The 21,235-nt window shown below is 44.2% G+C and overlaps 1 protein-coding gene across 2 annotated transcripts in view; it reads right to left on the bottom strand.

Moving 5' to 3' along the window:
• RBM45 (RNA binding motif protein 45) overlaps nucleotides 1–19,742 on the bottom strand; it is a 31,249-nt gene extending 11,507 nt beyond the window's left edge. Inside the window, exons 1-9 of one of the 2 annotated variants that reach the window (XM_026647596.2) lie at nucleotides 19,354–19,742; nucleotides 12,611–12,733; nucleotides 12,345–12,471; nucleotides 10,583–10,714; nucleotides 10,053–10,232; nucleotides 8,875–9,004; nucleotides 4,938–5,031; nucleotides 4,366–4,532; nucleotides 277–477 (exon numbers count right to left, since the gene is read on the bottom strand). In XM_026647596.2, coding sequence (XP_026503381.1) covers nucleotides 285–477; nucleotides 4,366–4,532; nucleotides 4,938–5,031; nucleotides 8,875–9,004; nucleotides 10,053–10,232; nucleotides 10,583–10,714; nucleotides 12,345–12,471; nucleotides 12,611–12,733; nucleotides 19,354–19,632 — 1,425 coding nt within the window. In that variant the 5' untranslated portion in view covers nucleotides 19,633–19,742 and the 3' untranslated portion in view covers nucleotides 277–284. The remainder of the gene's footprint in view (nucleotides 1–276; nucleotides 478–4,365; nucleotides 4,533–4,937; nucleotides 5,032–8,874; nucleotides 9,005–10,052; nucleotides 10,233–10,582; nucleotides 10,715–12,344; nucleotides 12,472–12,610; nucleotides 12,734–19,353) is intronic. The other variant, XM_026647597.2, reaches the window with a different exon arrangement.
• Between the last annotated feature and the right edge of the window lie 1,493 nt (nucleotides 19,743–21,235).

The following is a 21,235-nucleotide window of genomic DNA, read 5'->3' as shown; positions in this document are numbered from 1 at the left end:
TGGTTGTCCAGACTGATATTGATCAATTGGTTTATGTTTAACTGTATATTTTAAAAAATAAACAAAAGTTTTATTTAAAAAAATACCTACTAAAAATTAAAAATATGCTTTTGGGCAGTGATCTTACATTTCAAATTTATCATGAAGCAAGTTTTTAAAGACAAGTTATAAATTTCTTAAAAACTGAGGTTAGAATTGAAATGTTACCAAAGAATAACAGAGGACCCACCATTTAAATTAGCTGAATTTTAGTTTACATCCAGACGAAGTACTTACCCATGAGGTCAGTAAGTTCTTTGACGTTTGTTAGATTCTTCTGCAGGTGAATCTGCCAACATTACTTTAAGCCTGACGCCATTCACAATCTTGCCATGTAATGCAGTTATGGCATCGATAGCACTTGTTCTGTCTGCAAACTTAGCATAGCCCACATTTTTTCCTAACACAAGGTAAACTTCTATAAGATGTCCAAACCGACTTAAAAAAAAAAAAAAGAAGATTGTTAGGCCACATTCTCTAAGCACTCCCTCAATAAAAATCACCCATATCAGTGCTTTACCCAACATTTAAAACAAAAAAACAAGTAAACCTGATCGACATCATGATCACTACAGGTGGTGTGGAAGTGACACTTTGGTAGTCCTTCTGACAACTTCAGAAAAGATGTCTGTGGGCTAGTTTACTTATGTGAGTGGACTATATTTGTTCACTTGTGATTTACATTTGAGAAGACCTCAATAAAGTGCTTTAAAAATAAATATTAAAAACTTATCACAGAAAGTCCTACTCTCCCAAGTCACCTGAGGGCTCCAAGGTAGGGGCTGAGGCAGAGAGAGAAGAAAAGACAAAATGTACTTATATGTAATATAAGTTATGTCAGGTCATAATATAGGATGCAAAAACCATGAAGAATAGCTTCCTTTCCCTTCAGACTCTGACTAAGGTAGTCCAGTAGCCCAAGTAGGTACATTTCAAATTCCACACAAACTGGCACTGGGGTTTTCTTTTTGTCTGTTTTTAAAAGTGGCTTGACTTTTAAAAAGCGCTGTCCCTCAGTTACGCCAATAGAGCTGGCAGATATCAGAATGGGGGAATGTTGCCATGTTCCTTAATACATACAAAATAATCCAACAAAGTTGGTACAGCAACTCTAAAACGAGTTTTAAAAAGGTGAAATGGGCAAAAATTGTCTCCCAAGTCTTTGATACTAATATGTTGGGTACCCTCAAATGACTTTTGGAGGCAGGCCAGTAGTACAAATAAGATTACATTACTTCAGGTCAGGTTTTAATTATACCAGAAGCAACTTCCTGAATCTATATTGTTATGCAGGTTTCCCACAATCTCTCAAATAATAAGCAGTTAAAATTTCAAGCTGAAATAGATATGTGATACCATAAGAGCATGAAGTACTAAAGCTTTCTGCAAATAAAGTGTATGAAACTGATCACTTGACTTCAGGGTTATCTGCACATCAGGTTTAATAACTGGCAGCACAATATTGACATTTGTTTGGAAATGGACCATAATTTATTGAACATAAGAATGGCCACAATGGGTCAGACCAATGGACTTAACTACCTTGAGTAATTTTGTATCATTTGCAAACTTTGCCACCTGTCTTCCAACAGTGGCCAATGCCAGATGCTATTAACAGAACAGGGCAATTATCAAGTGATCCATCCCACGTCATCCAGTCCCATCATCTGGTAATCAGAGGCTAATGTCACTCAGAGGATGGGGTTGCATCCCTGACCATTCTGGCTAATAGTCATTGATGGACCTATCCTCCATCAACTTAACTAATTCTTTGTTTGAACCCCATTATAGTTTTGGCCTTCAAAACCACCCTGGCAACAAGTTCCATAGCTTGACTGTGCATTGTGTGAAGAAGTACTTCCTTTTGTTTTAAAGCTGCTGCTTACTAATTACAGGAACTCCTCACTTAAAGTCGTCCCGGTTAACGTTGTTTCATTGTTACATTGCTGATCAATTAGAGAACATGCTCGTTTAAAGTTGTGCAATGCTCCCTTCTAACGTCATTTGGCAGCCGCCTGCTTTGTCCACTGCTTGCAGGAAGAGCAGCCCGTTGCAGTTAGCTGGTGGGGGCTTGGAACCAGGGTGGACCAGCAGCCCCTCTATCAGCTCCCCATTCCCATAAGTTCCCTGTGCTGCAGCCGCCCAGCAGGCTATCAATTGCCCGGCAGTTCAGCTGTCCCTCCCCCCACTGCCACGTGCTGCTCCTGCCCTCTGCCTTGGCGCTGCTCCCAGAGACTCCTGCTTGCTGTGCTGGGGGGAGGGGGGGCGCTAATGTCAGGGTGTCACCTTCCCCCCTGCTCCTGCACCCCACTTACCCCATCTCCATATAGAGCAGGGAGGGGACACAGACGGAGAGAGACAGAGAGAGCTTGGGGCAGCAGCTGTTGTCTCAACTTCCTGACCCACTTAAAAAAACAATGCACTTAAGAGTCGGTCAAGCTTACTTAAAGGGGCAGTGTGCATCTCTCTTTCTCTCCCCCACACAAGGTGTGTGTCTGTCTCTGTCTGCTATGCTGTCTCCCCTCCCTCGTGTTCGTGCCGCCTTGTGTGAAAGGCTACATTAACAACAATGTGTTAACCCTTGACGGCTCAGCCGAGTGCTAGTTCATCATTTAGCAGCAAGGCATTCCCTGGGAAATATCCCTCCCTCTTCCACCCTCTAACTTCACCACCTCAACCAAGCTTCACAATCATCATAGCTGTGAACAGTATTAAATTGTTTGTTTAAAACGTATACTGTGTGTATATGTATATAATATATAGTTTTTTGTCTGGTGAAAAAATTTCCCCTGGAACCTCCCCACCCCCCCATTTACATTAATTCTTATGGGGAAATTGGATTTGCTTAACATTGTTTCGCTTAAAGTCACATTTTTCAGGAACATAACTACAACGTTAAGCGAAGAGTCACTGTATATTGGGTAACCCCTGGATCTTCTGTTATGTGAAGCAGTAAAACACTTCCTTATTCACTTTCTCCATACCTTTCAAGATTTTATAGGCCTCTATCATATCCCCTCTTAGTCCTCTTTTTTCCAAGCTGAAAAGTCACAGTCTTTTTAATCTCTCCTCATATGGAAGCTGTTCAATACCCCATATCATTTTTGTTGCCCTTCTCTGTACCTTCTCAAATTCTAATATATCTTTTTTGAGATGGTGCGATGAGAACAGCACACAGTATTCAAGGTGTGGGCATACCATATAGTGGCATTATGATATTTATTATGCCTTTCCTAATGGTTCCTAACATTGTTAGCTTTTTTTTGACTGCCACTGCATATTGAGCAAATGCTTTCAGAGAACTATCCACAAGGATTCCAAAATGTCTTTCTTGAATGGTAACAGCTAATTTAGACACCATCATTTTGTATGTATAGTTGGAATTATGTTTTCCCAATGTGCACAACATTGCATTTATCAATATTGAATTTCATCTACCATTTTGTTTCCCAACCACCCAGTTTTGTGAGATCCCTTTGTAACTCTTCAATGCCAGCTTTGGACTTAACTATCTTGAGTAATTTTGTATCATCTGCAAACTTTGCCACCTGTTTACTCCTTTTTCCAGATCATTTATGAATAAGCTGAACAGTACTGACCCCAGTACAGATCCCTGGGGGACCCCGCTATATCTCTCTCCACTGTGATCATTTCTTCTGACCCTTTGTTTCCTTTCTTTTAACCAGTTTTTGATCCATGAGAAGACCTTCCCTCTTGTCCCATGACTGTTTACTTTGCTTAAGAGTTGTCTTGAGGGACCTTGTGAAAGACTTTCTGAAAGTCCAATTACACTACATCAACTGGATCACCCTTGTCCATGTTTGTTGACCCCCTCAAAGAATTCTAAAAAGATTGGTGAGGCATGATTTCCCTTTACAAAAGCCATGTTGACTCTTCCCCAACAAATGTTGTTCATTTATGTGTCTGATAATTCTGTTCTTTACTATAGTTTCAACCAATTTGCGTGGTACTAAAATTAGGCTTACCAGCCTGTAACTGCAAGGATCACCTCTGGAGTCTTTTTTTAAAAACTGGCATTACATTAACTATCCTCCAGTCATCTGGTACAGAAGCTGACTTAAGTGAGTGATAGGTTACATATCACAGTTAGTAGTTCTGCAATTTCATATACGAATTTCTTCAGAATTCTTCGGTGAATACCATCTGCTCCTGGTGACTTTCTACTGTTTAATTTATCAGTTGATCACTTGTATTTGCTGTGGGCTGTCTCACGATTATGACCTGGTTTGATTTCAGTGTTTATTCTAAATTTTTCAAAATTTATTCTACTATTGAAGTTATTTTAATCACTAAATGGTACCTTACCAGAATACATCCTCCAACACATTTACAGGTAAGGGACGAGGATAAAACACTATGAAAAGCCTTTCCTTCATAGAAGTCTCAGGTGGAACCTTTTTTTTGCGTGATGGAAGTACAGCATCTGTTTGGGGCTGAGATAACGGAGAGCTAGGACTTCCGCTGTAAGGTTGCTGAAACAAAAATAAAATGTAACGAAAAACGTAACTGATGAAAATAAAGTGAAAATTTCCATTTTATCTGATTTAGTACTCTGTTACTGTTGTAGGCCATTAAAGTCCTGGATTACATATGGGCTCTCTGACAGCCACATGATTAACTGATGTGTTTTTCTTGGCTATCTCCCTGACAGTATTTTTCCTGGGCAATAAATCCAGTTAAGATCATACCACCTTTAAAGAGTACAGAAAAGCACAAATCAACCCACCACACTTCAAACAAACAAACAAAGTCAGCTCCTAAAGCAGTCACAAGGGTAAGAGGAAAAAAAGATGGGACACGATTGCTTATTGCACATTTCAAGGTTCTGTAACAACTGAGGAGAAACAACATAAAAAGTATAGAGTGTAGTTACTTACAGAAGATGTACGTTGCTGACCAACTAGATTATTATGTGACACCATTGATGACACCTGTGAAGTCACCAGCTGTGTTGCCATTTTTCTGATGTGGCTGCAAGCAGAAATAATCAGACTGTCTTTACAGCAAAAAGTAACATTACTATAATCTTAAGAAATTCACATGACAATTCGTTTAAAATCAAAGTTTTCAGAGAAAGAACTGATCAAGAAAACATCTATTCAGTTTTCCTTGATATGTGCTGAGAACATCCAGGAATAAGTAAATTATTGCAAATTTATGTGAGTACTCTTGTTAGACCTGGAATACACTGAGGCCTGGTCTACACTAACCCCCCAATTCGAACTAAGGTACGCAACTTCAGCTACCTGAATAACGTAGCTGAAGTCGACGTACCTTAGTTCGAACTTACCGCGGTCCAGACGCGGCAGGCAGGCTCCCCCGTCGACTCCGCGTACTGCTCTCGCCGAGCAGGATTACCGGAGTCGACGGCGAGCACTTCTGGGTTCGATTTATCGCGTCCAGACAAGATGCGATAAATCGAACCCGGAAGTTCGATTGCCAGCCGCCGAACTACCGCGTAAGTGTAGCCAAGCCCTGAGATACCTGTATCCCAATGTTCTATACTCTTTTCCTATAACATAGCCTTTCAGTTATGACTGTTGCTTTAATAGACAGACAGAATATACAAACCCAGCTCATGGAGTTAAACTCAGCTCTTTACGTTGCCTGAGAGAAGTAAAAATGAGTTTGCTGGAAACATTATTTCTTCCCTATAATTTTCTTATCCATTTTGATAGTGAAGGTAAAACAATTACATTTTTTGCTTGGACTAGCAAGATTTTATATTTTGCAAAGCTAGAATAAGGCAAACCTCTTCACATTTTACAATTGTGCGACTCTTGGAATTAGGTATTAACAGAAGCATTAGAATGGCTTTACAATATGGCATGCTGGCTCAAACTACATGCACTTCCACACACCCAAGTTATGTATTTTCTCTTAAAGACGACATGCTGAGGAAAAGATATTGGGCTATGCTTACTTTGGGGGTTTTGTTTTCTTGCTTCTTATGATACATAAACAATTTTTATTCTACTTTTTTTAACCTTATAAATATCAAGAGTATTAAATCACTGGCCTCCCAGGTTTGGCCGAAAGTCTCCTGGAAGAATTTGAGCAAAAATAGCTCCCCCATCACTTAACTGAGCAAGATATTACTCCTGGGGGAATTCTGCGCCACTAGTATACGTGCGCAGAATTTATGTCCCCCACAGATTTCTTTGCTTCCCCGCAGAAAAGTTACTTCCCATCTCTGTGTAGCCAGTGGCCTGTGCTCCCCAATGCCATGCTGAAGCCTCCACATTTATTTGACAAATAAAATTTGCATAATTTTGCAGAATTTTAATGTATTGTGTGCAGAATTTTTAATATTTTGGCACAGAATTTTTAGGAGCAGAATGCCCTCAGGAGTAAGAAATGGTGTTGAATCTTTAACAATGATTTTTCATTCTTTGTCAGGTGTTTTGGTCAGGTCATTATCTATCTTCAATTCCCTTCCCCTGATCTGCGCAGGTCCCACTTCCTTGGTACTCACGCTGCCAATGTCCTATTAGCTCTACAGTCACCCAGAGTCTTCCAGGAAACAATAGACAAAAACCTGCTTCTAATATAAAACCCACCACCCCATTCTCAGACTTCTTTATACATCGCAATCTGGTAAAAAAGGTTTGGTCACATTTTACAAGTCATCTTAAAATAAAAGGAATGTTTTATCTTTTCTTTTCCCTCTGTCTCTTGAAAAGTAGCAGCAATGTTTGGTGTCTCAAAAGGCCTTTTCTGGGATTGTGCCCTGTGTGGTGTAGTGAAACCCCACTGTGGCCTGGAAAGAGGTTAATAGTCAACTAATTACAGTATAGGTACAACAGATTACCTAATTAGTTGCTTCCCAGCCAGAGGGGCAGGATGGGAGGCATCAGGTAATAATTTAATGGACACCTGGGCCTCGTAAAAGGGGAGAGAATTCAATCTGAAGGGAGGAACCACAAAGACTCTCATGAAGAAGCCTAAGCTAGACTCAGCAAGAGAATAGACACCTCAAAGAAATATTTACCTCGCCTTCCTTGTCTACCTCAAGGAGACACTTTGAGGGGCCAGTGCTCGAGGCCAAATCTGGAGAGAAGACTCCACAGTAACTAAGGAAGAGACAGAAGAGATAGCCCAGGAGAAGAGCAGATTGATTGAGAATGTTTTTGGACATTAGTTTGAGCTTTAGCTACCCGAAAGGGACTGGACTTCTGGAGGGTTGAGTTGTGCATGTGACATTGCACTCCATATGATTTTATAAAAATATGCTAATGAGCATGAATATAATTTAACTGGAATATGCTTCATGCAAAAGGTCTCTTGTAAGGTATCATTACAAAGCTTATAATCCTAGTGTGGTCATCCTATTTGTATAAATGTATCATTCTTGTATCTGAAACTAGAAATATGAAATATAACTGAGGTCCTATTGTAATTATGCAAAAAGTGTGGGCCATTAATGGTGGTTTGGAATCTTGATGGCTCCCATCAACTTGGACAATTGGTGTAAATGGCTCTGTTTACTTTCAAGCCTTCCTGTGAGTCAGGCCAGGAAGAATGAAGGCTTGGGGTCTCACAGGACATGTGACCATATCACCTAGTACTGGAATCCATCTAAAACCTGGGGCTTTTCCATTTAGAAGGAGGGGTGGGGACCCAGAAAGACAAAAGATTCTCGCCTTATGCCAAAGCTTTAAAAGGGAGTGGACCAGAACAAAGGAGATTCCAGTCATGAGAAATCTCCAAGCTACCACCTGAGCTGGAACAAGGACTGTCCCAGAGGAAAGGATTGGGCACAGACTAGGAAGGAGTCCAGTCTGTGAAAGAAGCTTATTGGAACATCTCTGAGGGTGAGATTTTATCTGTAATCAGTTTCTTAACGTATTAGGCTTAGACTTGCGTGTTTGTTTTATTTTGCTTGGTAACTTACTTTGTTCTGTCTGTTATTACTTGGAACCACTTAAATCCTATGTTTTATATTTAATAAAATCACTTTTGCTTATTATTGAACCCAGAGTTAGTGACTAATACCTGGGGGAGCAAACAGCTGTGCATATCTCTCTATCAGCGTTATAGAGGGTGGACAATTTATGAGTTTATTCTGTATAAGCTTATACATAGTAAAACAGATTTATTTGGGGTTCGGATCCCATTGGGAGTTGGGTGTCTGGGTGCTAGAGACAGGAGCACTTCTTAAGCTGTTTTCAGTTAAGTCTGCAGCTTTGGGGCACGTGGTTCAGACCCTGGGTCTGTGTTGGAGCAGACTGGTGTGTCTGGCTCGACAAGGCAGGGTTCTGAAGGCCCAAACTGGCAGAGAAAATGGGCTCAGAGGTAGTCTCAGCACATCAGGTGGCAGTCCCAAGGGGGTCTCTGTGACCCAACCCATGTCAGTGCACAAAGCAGAGGGGGGGAGGGATAGCTCAGTGGTTTGAGCATTCGCCTGCTAAACCCAGGGTTGTGAGTTCAATCCTTGAGGGGGCCATTTAGGGAACTGAGGTAAAAATCTGTCTGGGGATTGGTCCTGCTTTGAGCAGGGGGTTGGACTAGATGACCTCCTGAGGTCCCTTCCAACCCTGATATTCTAGGACCATCAAGGGACATAGGAGACGAAGATTCCTGTAACTTTGCCCCCTGATACCAGGAGACATTGTAGTGGTGAGTGCACACCATAGCACCCTGAAATATCTTACATTTCAGAAGCATCCACTATAGAAACAATGTTGTACAGTGGTAGGTTTCATTTTCTTGATTTTTCCTTTTCCCCTTGCCTTTATAACAATTTTTCAAAGAGAAACACTGCTCTCCAGAACACAGAATTACAGCTTTTCACCTATGTGGGTTGGTACTTACTCCAGTCCGTTGCTCCCATCTTCAAGGAAAGCAACACCTAGACGATTTCCAGGAGGATATTCAAAACCATGTAGCTTGTATTTGGCATATATAGCTGATGCTGCAGTAGTATACTGAATCACAGCATGCCCTAAAGATAGATGAAACATACACACTTTCTACATTATCTTGGTAAGTTGAAATCCTCAAAAGCACTACTAAGAACAAAGTGTACTCAAACAACACAGCAGGGTACAACACCAAATTAGTCATAGGCACTCAAATACAATGAAGTCTTTTTACTTCATCATCCAACTCATCTTTAGCAAAATCCAAAAACTGGGTGACTGAACAAACCTTTACAGCTGAACCTGAAAATCATCTGATATTACTTCCTTTATAGAATGCCTATAAAAAAACCTCCAAAAGTTAACAGATATTTGTAACCACTAATTTGTACACAAATATTTTCCTTTTTAAGTGTAGTTATTCTCTGAAATAAGTGATTAAAATGTAGGGTTCCTGTTTTGTTGTATCAATGATTTCCATATCAAATTTGTCAGCTTAAAAGCAGAGGTAGTTCTTGTAAACAGCAATTTAAGCCACTATGTTATTTTGGATCATGCATCATCAATACTAATAATTCTGTACCAGCAATTTAGTTAACAATACTATTGATTATAATATAATCCAGCTCATTCTCCCATAGTTAGCCCCACAGAGCCAGTATAGCTAACAGGCTTAAAATTGTAAAACCTTATTTTAAGATGGAATCCATACATTACTTTGAGGGCATGATGAGAATTCAACAAAGCAGATGCATGTTTTTTTTCCTTAACAGAAATCCTACCCATCTTTGATAACATCACATCTGATGCAGAATCTATTAAGAAACAGCTTTCATTTGATTTTTGACTTCTGAGCATATGAAATGTAGAGATGCTGTGGGTTGCTTCCCCACTTTGTAAATATTAGGACCCCTCAGGGATCTAGTTAGGGATAGGATGTAACTGTTCAGTCTAATAGGTCTGTTCAGAGGAGATGTAGAGTAGAACAGCAGCGTGCAGGACCAAATTTATGTATCTTCCACTGCCAAAGGGCTACATCATTCTGTACTGAGAAGGAAGAGGAAGGGAAAATAAAATATTTTAGAGTCAAAACAGTAGAAAGAAAGAGGTTCTTTTTGTTTTGTTATTTACCATGGTTAGTATGCGGATCTTGTTGAACATCACAATACTCCAGTCCTGGGACTAGATCAAAGAGGAAGAACAGCTGCTCTTGTTCGAAGGGGAGTCGCGATACCACTGACAGGCGTTTGGAAACGGATTCTCGAACTCTCGTCTGACTCTTTTCAAAACTACCAAATTCTGGCTGCCCTTCTCAAGAACCAAATAAGACACATTACACGTCACTATACTATTTACCTTGACCATTTCAATAAAATTTTTCTAAAACGTTTCTAGAACCTAAGTCATGTTATAATAAAAAAAAAGGACATATTTATTTCAGACAACCAATGCAAAGGCCAAATGTAAAAAAACCCTGAACAATATAGAAACTAAATGTCTGAGTTAGAACCAACAACCAAAAACCTGGACCTACTATTTTAAATGTGTCTCCATTTTGCCTCTCTCTGAATATACCTCTATTTCCATAACACTCTTTCCAGTTTCTGTGTGATCTTATCCAGAATTACCAGTCACTGTTAATGTGAAAAGTTATTACTTACCAAAGGGAAACACACTCCCTCTAGGTTCATGCCCCATTGGCTCCTGCCTCATACTACTGCTACTACTGTAATATTCACATTCAGAGGATTCAGACGGCTTGTTTTTAGGTTCAGCCAAAATGGCCCTGTAACCTGGAACAAGTAACCACATATTTCAAATTTCATCGTGTATTTTTCAAACATCTGTGACTAGAAAATGTTCTTTAAGCATTGTATTGAAAAACATTACAGACAGAAAAATCAGTTACTGTTTCTTTAAAAAAAAACAAAAAACTATCCTATCACTCATGAAGACTAATACAATTAGAAGATTGGAAGCAACATAACCCATTATCTATTCCATTCAGAAGTACAGTACCCAAAGATCATCTTGGAAATACTTGACAGAGAGGCAAGAAGTAGCTGGACATCTATGCAGCCTCAGCCTACCTTTGCCTACCAAGATCTGTGCTGAATTAGGCACTTCACCTGTGTAAGCTATTTGGTCTGGTCTCAGACCATCTAACTCCTTTCATTCTGACCTCATGGACCCGGGATTAAAGAAAAATACTAAATTCGTTAACAGGCTGATATAACCTTAACTCTCATTAAATGAAGTTTTTGTGTGTCCTAATTTTAGTTAGGAATAAGATATTTAAGACAATTATAAAAAATAGGTGCTTAATTGGGCACTACATAGTCCAAGACTACACAATTCATTTATTTCACTATATTAAAAACATACCAGTCCACTGTTTTGGGCACATCTTTATAAAGTATTATACAGCTTTTAGATACTGGTTTTAACTTAACTCTAGACCACAACTCTCTCAGAACTAAACTTTACCACATCTTGTTTATATTAATTTGTTTGCAAATTTGTTCTCTAGCTTTTTGAAGGCCCATATAGGAAGATTTGAAGAACATTCTTTATTGAAACCACAGTAACCATGTCAGCACTACTGATCATCTAATATGTTCAATAAGGCTTTATGCAGAATATTGGTGTTTCCTCTTGGCTGTGTGTGTAAAAGGATAAAAAGAAAAACATTGCAGATCATCTGAGGAGCATGAAACACTACAGAAAGGTGTATTTTATTATTCCCATTTTACAGAGGGAGAAACTAGGGCATGAGAGGTTATATTAATTGCCAATGTCACAGGAATTCTAGTTCTGTCAATCCTGTGCTCTAAGCACTAGACAACAACTTTAACTGCAACAAATGTTAAATCATAAGACTAAGTGTGCTATATTCTGAAAATAGTGAAACATGGTATTATTAGTATATAATGCAGTTTTGTTTAAATAGCTGTAGTCACAATACATTTTACTGTTGTGTTTGTGCATTATTATATATTCCTTTTATTTTGAGCATCCCCTGAGAACTTCATAAAAGTTCATCTGCATAAAAAAAGTGTGTGTGTGTGTGTATATACACGTACATGTATGTGCTGCACTACAGTCTATTTTACATCAACAGAAGTCACTGTAGTTCATTCCCAAAGCCCTTTTACTGTTATTACTTTAAATCTAAGACCTTAATCCTGCAAGTACTTTCACAGGTGACTAGTCCCACTGAACTTAATGGTACTACCTACATGCATTGTTTGCAGTACTAGGTTCTGCAACGTCTTGCCACCAATGCATTTACACCATAAATAATTTTGCTCCTAATAAAACCGAAGCCAGAGACTGCCGTACTTGAACCTATACTAATGAGTTCACAGTTTCTCATAATAAATGAGTGGGGGGGGGGGGGGGAAAAATCAGTCACATTCTTACTTCGATCACACTCTTCTATTGCAAGGGCAGCTTGGGATGGTTTTAAATACCTCACATAGCCCAAACCTTTACTTTCTCCTGTGGTCTTCTTCTTAATAATGCTACAATATTCAATGTCTCCATACACCTAGGAGATTTAAAAATTGTAAAAACAATTTTATCCAACATTTCTGAAGTTCATAAAAATTTTACATTTTAATCTACTGTCAAAAATAACCTGAGAAAATGCAGTTGGATATAATGAATAACTAAAACTCAACTAGTACCTTAAACTTATTCCTCAGATCTTCCTCTGTATAGGACTTCGGTATCTTAACAAAGATGCGTGTAAGCTCTTCATCTTCAACATCTCGGTGGCTTCCGGAAGCTCTGGACTGGGCAATGAACACCTAAAAGAGTTAAACACAATGTTAATTACTTGAGAAAAGTGTAAATATACATGAATAGTCAGGAAAAATAAATGTCTTCAAATAGCTTTGTGCTTATATTTGCATTTTCTGACTACTCCTGTGGCAAAAAAGAAAAAAGTTGCCTTTCACTGTAGATATACTCTGACAAAAGACCTGCCTGCTGCAAACATGTACATCTGTACACAATCAGGGACCCAGATGGAAGACCAGCCCACATGCTCCCACATGAAGAATTATGGCTCATTCTTCAGTTATTATAACCCATCTTCCAAAAGCCTGTCACAAGTTAAGCACTTGGGAGCAGTGTAACTGGCTGGTCAATGAGTTGCACCAGTGTTGTCTGGCTACCCTGCCTCCTTCACAAGACCTGGGAGGAAATTTTGAAAGGGCACCTACGCATGGTGGAGGAGGAAGGACATGAATACCTAGGCTGGCCTACTATTAGCAGCATTAATGCTGGCATAGCTGGCTCTTAAAGCATGCACTGATGTACACTGTAGCAAAAGGATGGACTACTTCATAGCAGATCCATGATTGTAGCCTTTTTTTTTTTTTTTTTTTTTTAAACAAAACACATGGATCACTTAACGATTGCCTGCTCTGTTCGTTTCCTCTGAAGCACCTGGCATTGGCCACTGTCGGAAGACAGGATACTGGACTAGATGGATCAGATGGGTCTAACCAAATATGGTCATTCTCAGGTTCTAAAGAAAATAAAAAAGTCTAACAAGTAGCATACTAAAGCCCTGATACTGCAGTGTGTACTAACTTGAATGGGAATCCACTTATGTGGGGCTCAGCATAGGTCAAAACCTAACTTCTCATGGTCATAATTATACTCATAATATAGTTTTCATGTATATTGCACCTCTCTTCAGAGGATTACAAGACACACAAAAACTAGTTGGAAAGTAACTTCGCTTTAGAGATGGGGAAACTCAATCACAGCTGTTAAATGACTTGCCTAAGGCCATACAGCCTGTGGCAAAATAAAGAATAGAGTCCTAAGCTTTTAACTCTCAGGGTTTGTCTACACTACAAAATTAAGTCGACTTTATCTAATTTGACCTTGAACCTCCAAATTAATTAAGTTGATTGTGCGTGTCCACACCATGTTCATTGTCTCAGAGTGCGTCCTCACTAGCAGTGCCTACATCGATGCACAAAGCAGTGCTTCGTGGGTAGCTATCCCAAAGTGCAACTTGCCGCAGTGTGTTTTGGGAAGTTTGTGCAATGCCTCATGGGACCAAAACATTGCTGCAGGGGAGAATGGGAACATTGCGTTGGCACCCCATGATGCACTGTGCTCCCTCCCTCATATCAACGGCAAACAACCCAGTGGTTTTCATGCCTTAAAATCGCCACGCATACACCATAACCCCAGAAGCATGGAGCCTGCTCAGTTGTGCACTCTTGCTGTGAGCATCTCAAACACCTCGCGCCTTCTCCTGCAGTATTTCTAGAGCCGAAGTAGGGTCTGCCACGCAGAATGTAGCGATGTCCTGCAAGCAGCCCTGCTGCAAGCCATTGGGGGAAAAAAAGAAAAAAAAAAAAAAAAAAACAACACACCACACAATTCACAGTTGCTGCTGGAAGTCACAGAGCAGCTGCACTCTGTTGAGTGCCATTTCTGGTCCCGTGAAGCAAGCACTGACTGGTGAGACCGCATCGCTTTGCAGGTATGGAATGACGAGCAGTGGCTGCAGAACTTTCGAATGCAGAAGGCCGCCTTCCAGGAACTTTGTACAGAGCTTTCCCCTGCCCTGCAGTTCAGCAACACAAAATGAGAGCTGCTCTGACAGTGGAGAAGCAAGTGGTGATCGCTATTTGGAAGCTTGCAATGTCAGACAGTTACCAGTCAGTGGGGAATCAATTCGGAGTAGGTAAATCAACCATGGGAGCTGCTGTGCTCCAAGTGTGCAGGGCCATTAAATCGACTTCTGCTACAAAGGGTAGTGAGTCTGGGAAATGTGCAGGACATAGTGGATGGTTTTGCCACGATGGGGTTCCCTAATTACGGTGGGGCGATAGATGGCACGCATATCCCCATCTTGGCACTAGACCACCTTGCCAAAGAGTACATAAACTGAAAGGGATACTTTTCAATTGTGTTACAAGCACTGTTGGATCACAGGGGGCATTTCACTGACATCACGCACATCTTTAGAAACTCAGGTCTGTTCAAAAAGCTGCAATCCGGGACTTTCCTTCCAGATCACAAAATGAACATTAACGATGTTGAGATGCCTGTAGTTATCCTGGGGGACCCAGACTACTCCTTGCTCCTATGGCTCATGAAGCCATACACCGGCCATCTGGACAGCAGTAAGGAACGGTTCAACTATAGGCTCAGCAAGTGCAGAATGGTGGTTGAATGTGCCTTTGGTTGTTTGAAAGGGCGCTGGAGAAGTTTATTAACAATGTTGGACCTTATTGAAGAGAACATCCCCATGGTTATAGCTGCCTGCTGTGTGCTCCATATCATCTGTGAAGAAAAAAAAAGGGGGGGGGGGGGGGAGGAGGGATTTTCCACAGAGGTGGGCAGTTGAGACAGATCGCATGGCAGCCATTTTTGAGCAGCTAGACACCAGAGCAATACGAAAAACACAGCAAGGGGCGCTGTGTATCCGCGAGGCTTTGAAAAGCTGCTTCTACTCAATAAAAGAACATTTATTTCTCGAATCCATTAACTTTATTTAACTAACATAAGTAAAGAGGGAGAACAGAAAAAAAGGTAACCTTGGGGATCGCGGTTCGCCGTTCCAGGCCAATGGGGACAGCGGGAAGCAGCGGCCAGCACATCCCTCAGCCCGCGGCCCCCACTGGCCTGGGACGGCAAACCGCGGCCAGTGGGAGCCGCGATCGGCCGAACCTGCGGACGCGGCAGGTAAACAAATGTGCAAAGGTTGCCAATCCCTGGAATAAATACTAGTTCCAGGGACTATATCTTCCCCTAAGCCTCCTGTTGTGGTTTTATGATCACACTTCCCTTTATCTAAAGGTTTCTCTCTCCCTCCTGTCGCTGTGGGGAAAACTCACACAAACAAGGGAAAGCTGCTGCCCACCTATAAATGCGGCTGCACTAAGTGCTGCCAAGTACCCTAAACAGACAAACGAAAGAGAGTCGAGGTTTGTGTCTCTTGTTCTGGAGATGAGGGGACGCAGACAGAAGCGGATTTGCCATGGCACCACTGGCGCCATGGCACCGGGCCCACACTCCAGGGGGGCCCCGGCCAGGGCCACACTTCTCCGCCCCCTGCTCTCTCCTGCAGGGGGCAGAAGCTTGGTGCTCCTGGCACTGAGGCTCCTGCTGCAGTAGGGAAGCCAGACTCCCCCTCCCCTGCCTCCTCTCACAGCTTGCTCCCTTCCCGCCCTCCCCCTCCCTGCCACCGATCAGCTGTTTCGATCAGCTGTTTGCCGGCAGGAGGGCGGGCTGCAGCATGCTCACCTGGGGAGAGGAGGCAGAGAAGAGGAGGGGTGGGATCTTGGGGAGGGGGGGTGGAACGAGCATACCTACTCTGACTGCAGAGCTGCACAGCCAGGCTGAAAAAAGAAGGTGCTGCTCAGCTCCCGGGACTTTGCAGTTGGACACCACCTTCTGGGTCCTAGTGCTGGTTGAGCTCCCTTCTGTGTGCTGGGAGCCATCCTTCATCTTGTACAACAGAGTGCCTGTGGTGGGGCAGGCAGGGCAGGGGGACAGAGGCACTGGGGAAGGAAGGGGCATGGGATGGGGAAGAGAAGAGGGATAGGACAGGGATCTGCAACCTTTGGCCCGCAGCCCGCCAGGGTAAGCCCCTGGTGGGCCGGGCCGTTTTGTTTACCTGCCGTGTCTGCAGGTTCGGCCGATCGCGGATCCTACTGGCCGTGGTTCGCCGCTCCAGGCCAATGGGGGGGCTGAAGGATGAGGGATGTGCTGGCCGCGGCTTCTCGCAGCCCCCATTGCCCTGGAGCAGCAAACCACGGCCAGTGGGAGCCGCAATTGGCCGAACCTGCAGACGCGGCAAGTAAACAAATCGGCACGGCCCACCAGGGGGCTTACCCTGGTGGGCCACGTGCCGAAGGTTGCCGATCCCTGGAATAAGGGAAACAGGGGCCCAGCATTCGGATCCCCTTGGCAGCAGCTGGGGCTCCCCTGTTAAGCAGGCCCATCAAACCCTCACCCTGACAAGCCCCACCTCCCCTGCATCTGTACCACCCCAATGAGCCCCCCCCAGACACCCTCCCCACGGAGCCCCAACCACCTACACCTAGACCCCCACCCAAATGAACCCTGTAGATAAATCTCTGTATTAAGCATCTTCACATAACTTTCATATGACTTTGTACTATGCCTCTCTATATAACCTTGTATTAAGCCTATCCATATATAACCTCTAACTTTCATATGACTTTGTATTATGCCTCTTCATATAACTCTGTATTAAGCTATTTTCATACAACTTTGTATCAAGTCCTTTGATATAGGAACTTTGTATCAGATCCCTATGTAGAAAAACTTATAGCAAACTTTGTGTTAAGCCTTGGTATAATGTTATAGCCCCTAAGGATAGTTAAAGTAGAAAAAAAATGTCTTTTTGCTAGGAGTAGACTAAGATCTCTCCCATCCTCCCTCCATCCCTTAATCAATTGCCCTGTTGAATGAATGAGGTGTGAATGAGCAAGGCGTGGAAGGCAAGCACCTCCATACAGCTAGTTGGAGAGGGGATGGAAGCCAGACCCAAGGACAATAAAACTGTCAAGTGGGCTCACTAAAAAAGAGCAGACATATTGACAGCCTGGGGGTTGGAGGGGGGGGTTAGAAGCAAGCACCTTCTTTTGGAAACACCCTCTTTGAACAGCAGTGGGACAACACCCAGAAGGAAGCAGCACAAACGACCAACTGACACACACACCGATTTTGAATCTGGCACAGATTTGCATGAGAGGGAAGCTGCTATAAATGTGAGGTGTCTTGCAGAGGACCCCGGGTCTCGTCTTGTCAACATCGGAGCATTGATCCGCATTGGCAGAAGCCCGGCTCCATCCCTCCCCTATCTAACTCACCTGGCCAGTGAAGTTAACGGGAGCAACTAGCTGGTAACAACAAGACAGAGTGAGTGTGTGTGAGTGTAATATAGATCATATGCATATGATACAGTGTTGATTGATGCATGTATTACCAATGAATGTGATGTTTACCTTATTCCCCCTGAAAAGATCCTGTGCAGTACTTTAAGTACAACAATCCAACTTCCCCTGCACCCAGACTCTCCCCTGGCCCCGCTGAGCTCCAACCACTTTCACTTGGTCTCCCCTGCAGACTCCCATTGCCACTGCACGTGGCACCTCCCTGTGCATCCAGATCCCCCACTGAGCTGCCTGCACCCAGACTGCCCCCTACAGAACCCTCTTACCCCCATCTGGATACCCCCACACTAAGTCCCTCTGCACTTGGATCCTGCGGCCGGGCTGAGCCTCCCTGCCCACATCTGGTGTGCCTGGCGCAAAAGGAGCAGGGCCCCAGGGTGTTTCTGTGGCGGGCCTGGCCCTTGTGCTGTGTCAGGTTTAGTCTCACTGCCAAGTCCCTGTCACACAGGGGCAGGGGAGGCTGCAGGGTATTCTCCCACCTCCATGCAGCCAGTGGCCTGTGCTCCCCACTGCTGTGGTGGAGCTTCCACATTTATTTATTATAAAAAAAAATTCAGAATTTTAAAATATTATGCACAGAATTTGATGCAGAATTCCCTCAGGAATATGGAGCACTGTACAGCTGTGATGGGGGGACTGTGAAGGGGGTGATGGACAGTAGGGGATCTGTGGGTGCGAGAGCTGGGCAGGGTGCTTGGTGTGCAGGGTGCTGTGCAGTTGTGGTGGGAGGTCAGCGGGAGGGGTCTCTAGGCAGGGGGTGCTGGGCATAGGGATCTGTGGGGGAAGTCTCCGGGTGAGGGGGCGCTGGCATAAGGGCAGGGCACTGGGCGGGGGGCAGTGTGGAAGGGGCACGCTGACAGCACAGGGCTGGGTGGGCCACTCCCAGTTTTGGGTTTGTAAACAGTGCCCTTGTGCTGGGCTGAGTGGGGCCACTCCCACTGTGCCTCATTGGCCCCAACCGGCCCCTCCCTCTGCAGACTGCCCCCCATCACATGCCCTATTTCCCCAATGGGGGCCCACAAATATGTTTGGCGCCGGGCCCACAAAAAGTTAATCCGGCCCTAGACGCAGACTGAAGTGTGAGTTTCTCCGGGCGTTTAGCTAAAGCATCTTGCTCCCCGCAGCAGAGACTATGCCTGGCCGTGGGGGAAGGAGGCACCGCTGGGTTAAGGCCGAGGTGACTGATCCCCTTTCCGCACCATGCTGTGGCGCCCGGCTCTGCGCTGGGACCGGCAGGAGGGGAGAGGCAATGGCAGGTGGGGGCTCTCGTCTCCCCCACAGCCCGATCAGACAAGTCCTGGGCAGCTCGCACCGCGAGGCCGGAGCGGGGGCGGCTGCGCTGGGCCAGGCCCCGCCGAACCAAGGCACGAAGGGGAGGAATCCGCGGCCTCGCTGCCCCCCGCCACCACCTGCGCCCAGGACCAGCCTGCGCCGTGGGGGCACAGGGGGAGAAGCGGCAGTCGGGCCGGTACCTTGATGGCCTTGGTGTCGGGCGCCAGGCTCCGGCCGTGCATCTCCTCCATGGCCCGGCAGGCCTGCGAGCTGCGGGCGAACTTGACGAAGGCGATGCCGCGGGACTCGTGGGTGCGCTTGTCCCGCACCAGCCAGATGTCCTGGATCTCCCCGAACGGGGCGAAGCGCTCCCGGATCAGCGCCTCCCCCGTGTCCCTCCCCAGCACCAGGAACACGCGGCTGTTGGGGGGCTCGTCCAGGCACACGGCTGACACGCGGAACCCGCAGTACTCCTCCATGGCGAAGCCGCCCGCCCCGAGACTAGCCCGGAGCCTTCAGCGCCGGTGTAACGACACGACCAGCTCGAGAGCAGGAGCCACGGCGGTCATGTTTGCCTGGCGGAAACTGAACCCAGTTGCAAAAGGGGAGGATCGCTATTTGTGTCGTCACATGCGCGGTAACAGCTGCTGAAGCCTCCTGCTGCCCACACTGTGCCCTCAGAAAGTTATTCCCTGCTGTGAGTGGGGACGGAGCTTGAGCAAGGGCCAAACCGGTCCACGGGCTTGTTTCTCACTGCGCGGGGAGGGGCAGGAGCCGGCGTTATGCAAGGGGGAGATGCGCTGCCAGACAGTGCCGGAGGCCAGGAAGGGTAACGCGGGATGAGAGAGTCGCTAAAGCAGGGAGCCAGCTGCACAGGTGCCAAAACAGGGTGTGGGTGGCACAGGGGCTTGCATAACTGCTGGATAGTCCATCTCAACATCCCTTTCACTGGGTGTGGTGATAAAGGCAGCCCAGTGACTAGACACAGCCACTCTTCTCGAGCTGAGACAATGTATTGCCCTGCCAAAGGAGATGTGCTGCAGTTAAAAATTTTTACACATCCACCCTCCTAAAAATTTTCATATGTGGTTTTTGGTGGTTAAAAGAATTGTGAGTTTGTGTAGGTGTAAAATGTCTGCACTGAGTTTCAGAGCAGCTCCCAGATATGTCGTAGCTGCTGATCTGAGTGCCTGAATGGTGCTTCATTTTCTGTAATCCACTGCACATATCATTTCGCTCCATTTATTTATTTAAACATTATGTTTTTATGGCTTATTCTTAGCACACCATCATTTACCTTGGTTAACATTGTGTAGATGAATGTTGTGTTATTTAATATTAAACACTCAGCTCTCTAAGTGGTGCTTTTTAGCAGTAGATCTCAAAGCACTTTTACAAAGCCTCAGGGCCCAATCTGGTAGGTAGATTGTATGTGAGAGGAGGGGGGGGGATCATCCACCTGGAGGATCCCACCAGGCTTTAGGCAGGAGCTGGGCCTCAGGACTAAGGTGGCTTTGTGTATGCTCACCAGCAGAAAGTTAGGCACCCAGGGAATTTAGGCATCTACAGGGTTAGGGGGCAGCTCGGTGGGGATTTTGAGGATCTCAGTTTTTTATTTGGGCACATAAAGTAGCAAACAGGCACCTAAATCCCTATGTGGCTCTAGTTTCTAAAATTATTTTCAGAAGCATTTGAGTAGGTTAGGTGCCTAAATCCTATTGAAATTTATGGGTTAGGTATCTAGCACTTCTGAAAATTCCACTAGGCACCTGTCTGCATTTTCAGACATCTAAATACCTCTGGAAGTCTGGCCCTTTGTTCCTAGCTGTATGATCTTGCATATGGCTGTATTAAAACATTTTGTTTGAATGGGCACAGCCTACCAAACAATATAGATCACTCTGTATGACTGCTCTGTCATCATTTAACTCTCTTCCAATATTTATATCATCTGCAAATTTTATCAGCAGTGATTTTGTATTTACTTTCAAGTGATAGATAAAAATATTGAGTAGCATCAGGCCTAGTACTCATCCCTATGGAACCCCACTAGACTATCGAGTCATTCTCACTCTCTCTCTG

The sequence above is a fragment of the Terrapene carolina genome, unplaced genomic scaffold, assembly GCF_002925995.2.
Source record: "Terrapene carolina triunguis isolate 2854851 unplaced genomic scaffold, T_m_triunguis-2.0 Scaffold62, whole genome shotgun sequence".
NCBI lineage: Eukaryota > Metazoa > Chordata > Testudines > Emydidae > Terrapene > Terrapene triunguis.
The sequence above is the reverse complement of the archived record's forward strand: the minus strand, read 5'-3'. Positions and strand labels throughout refer to the sequence as shown.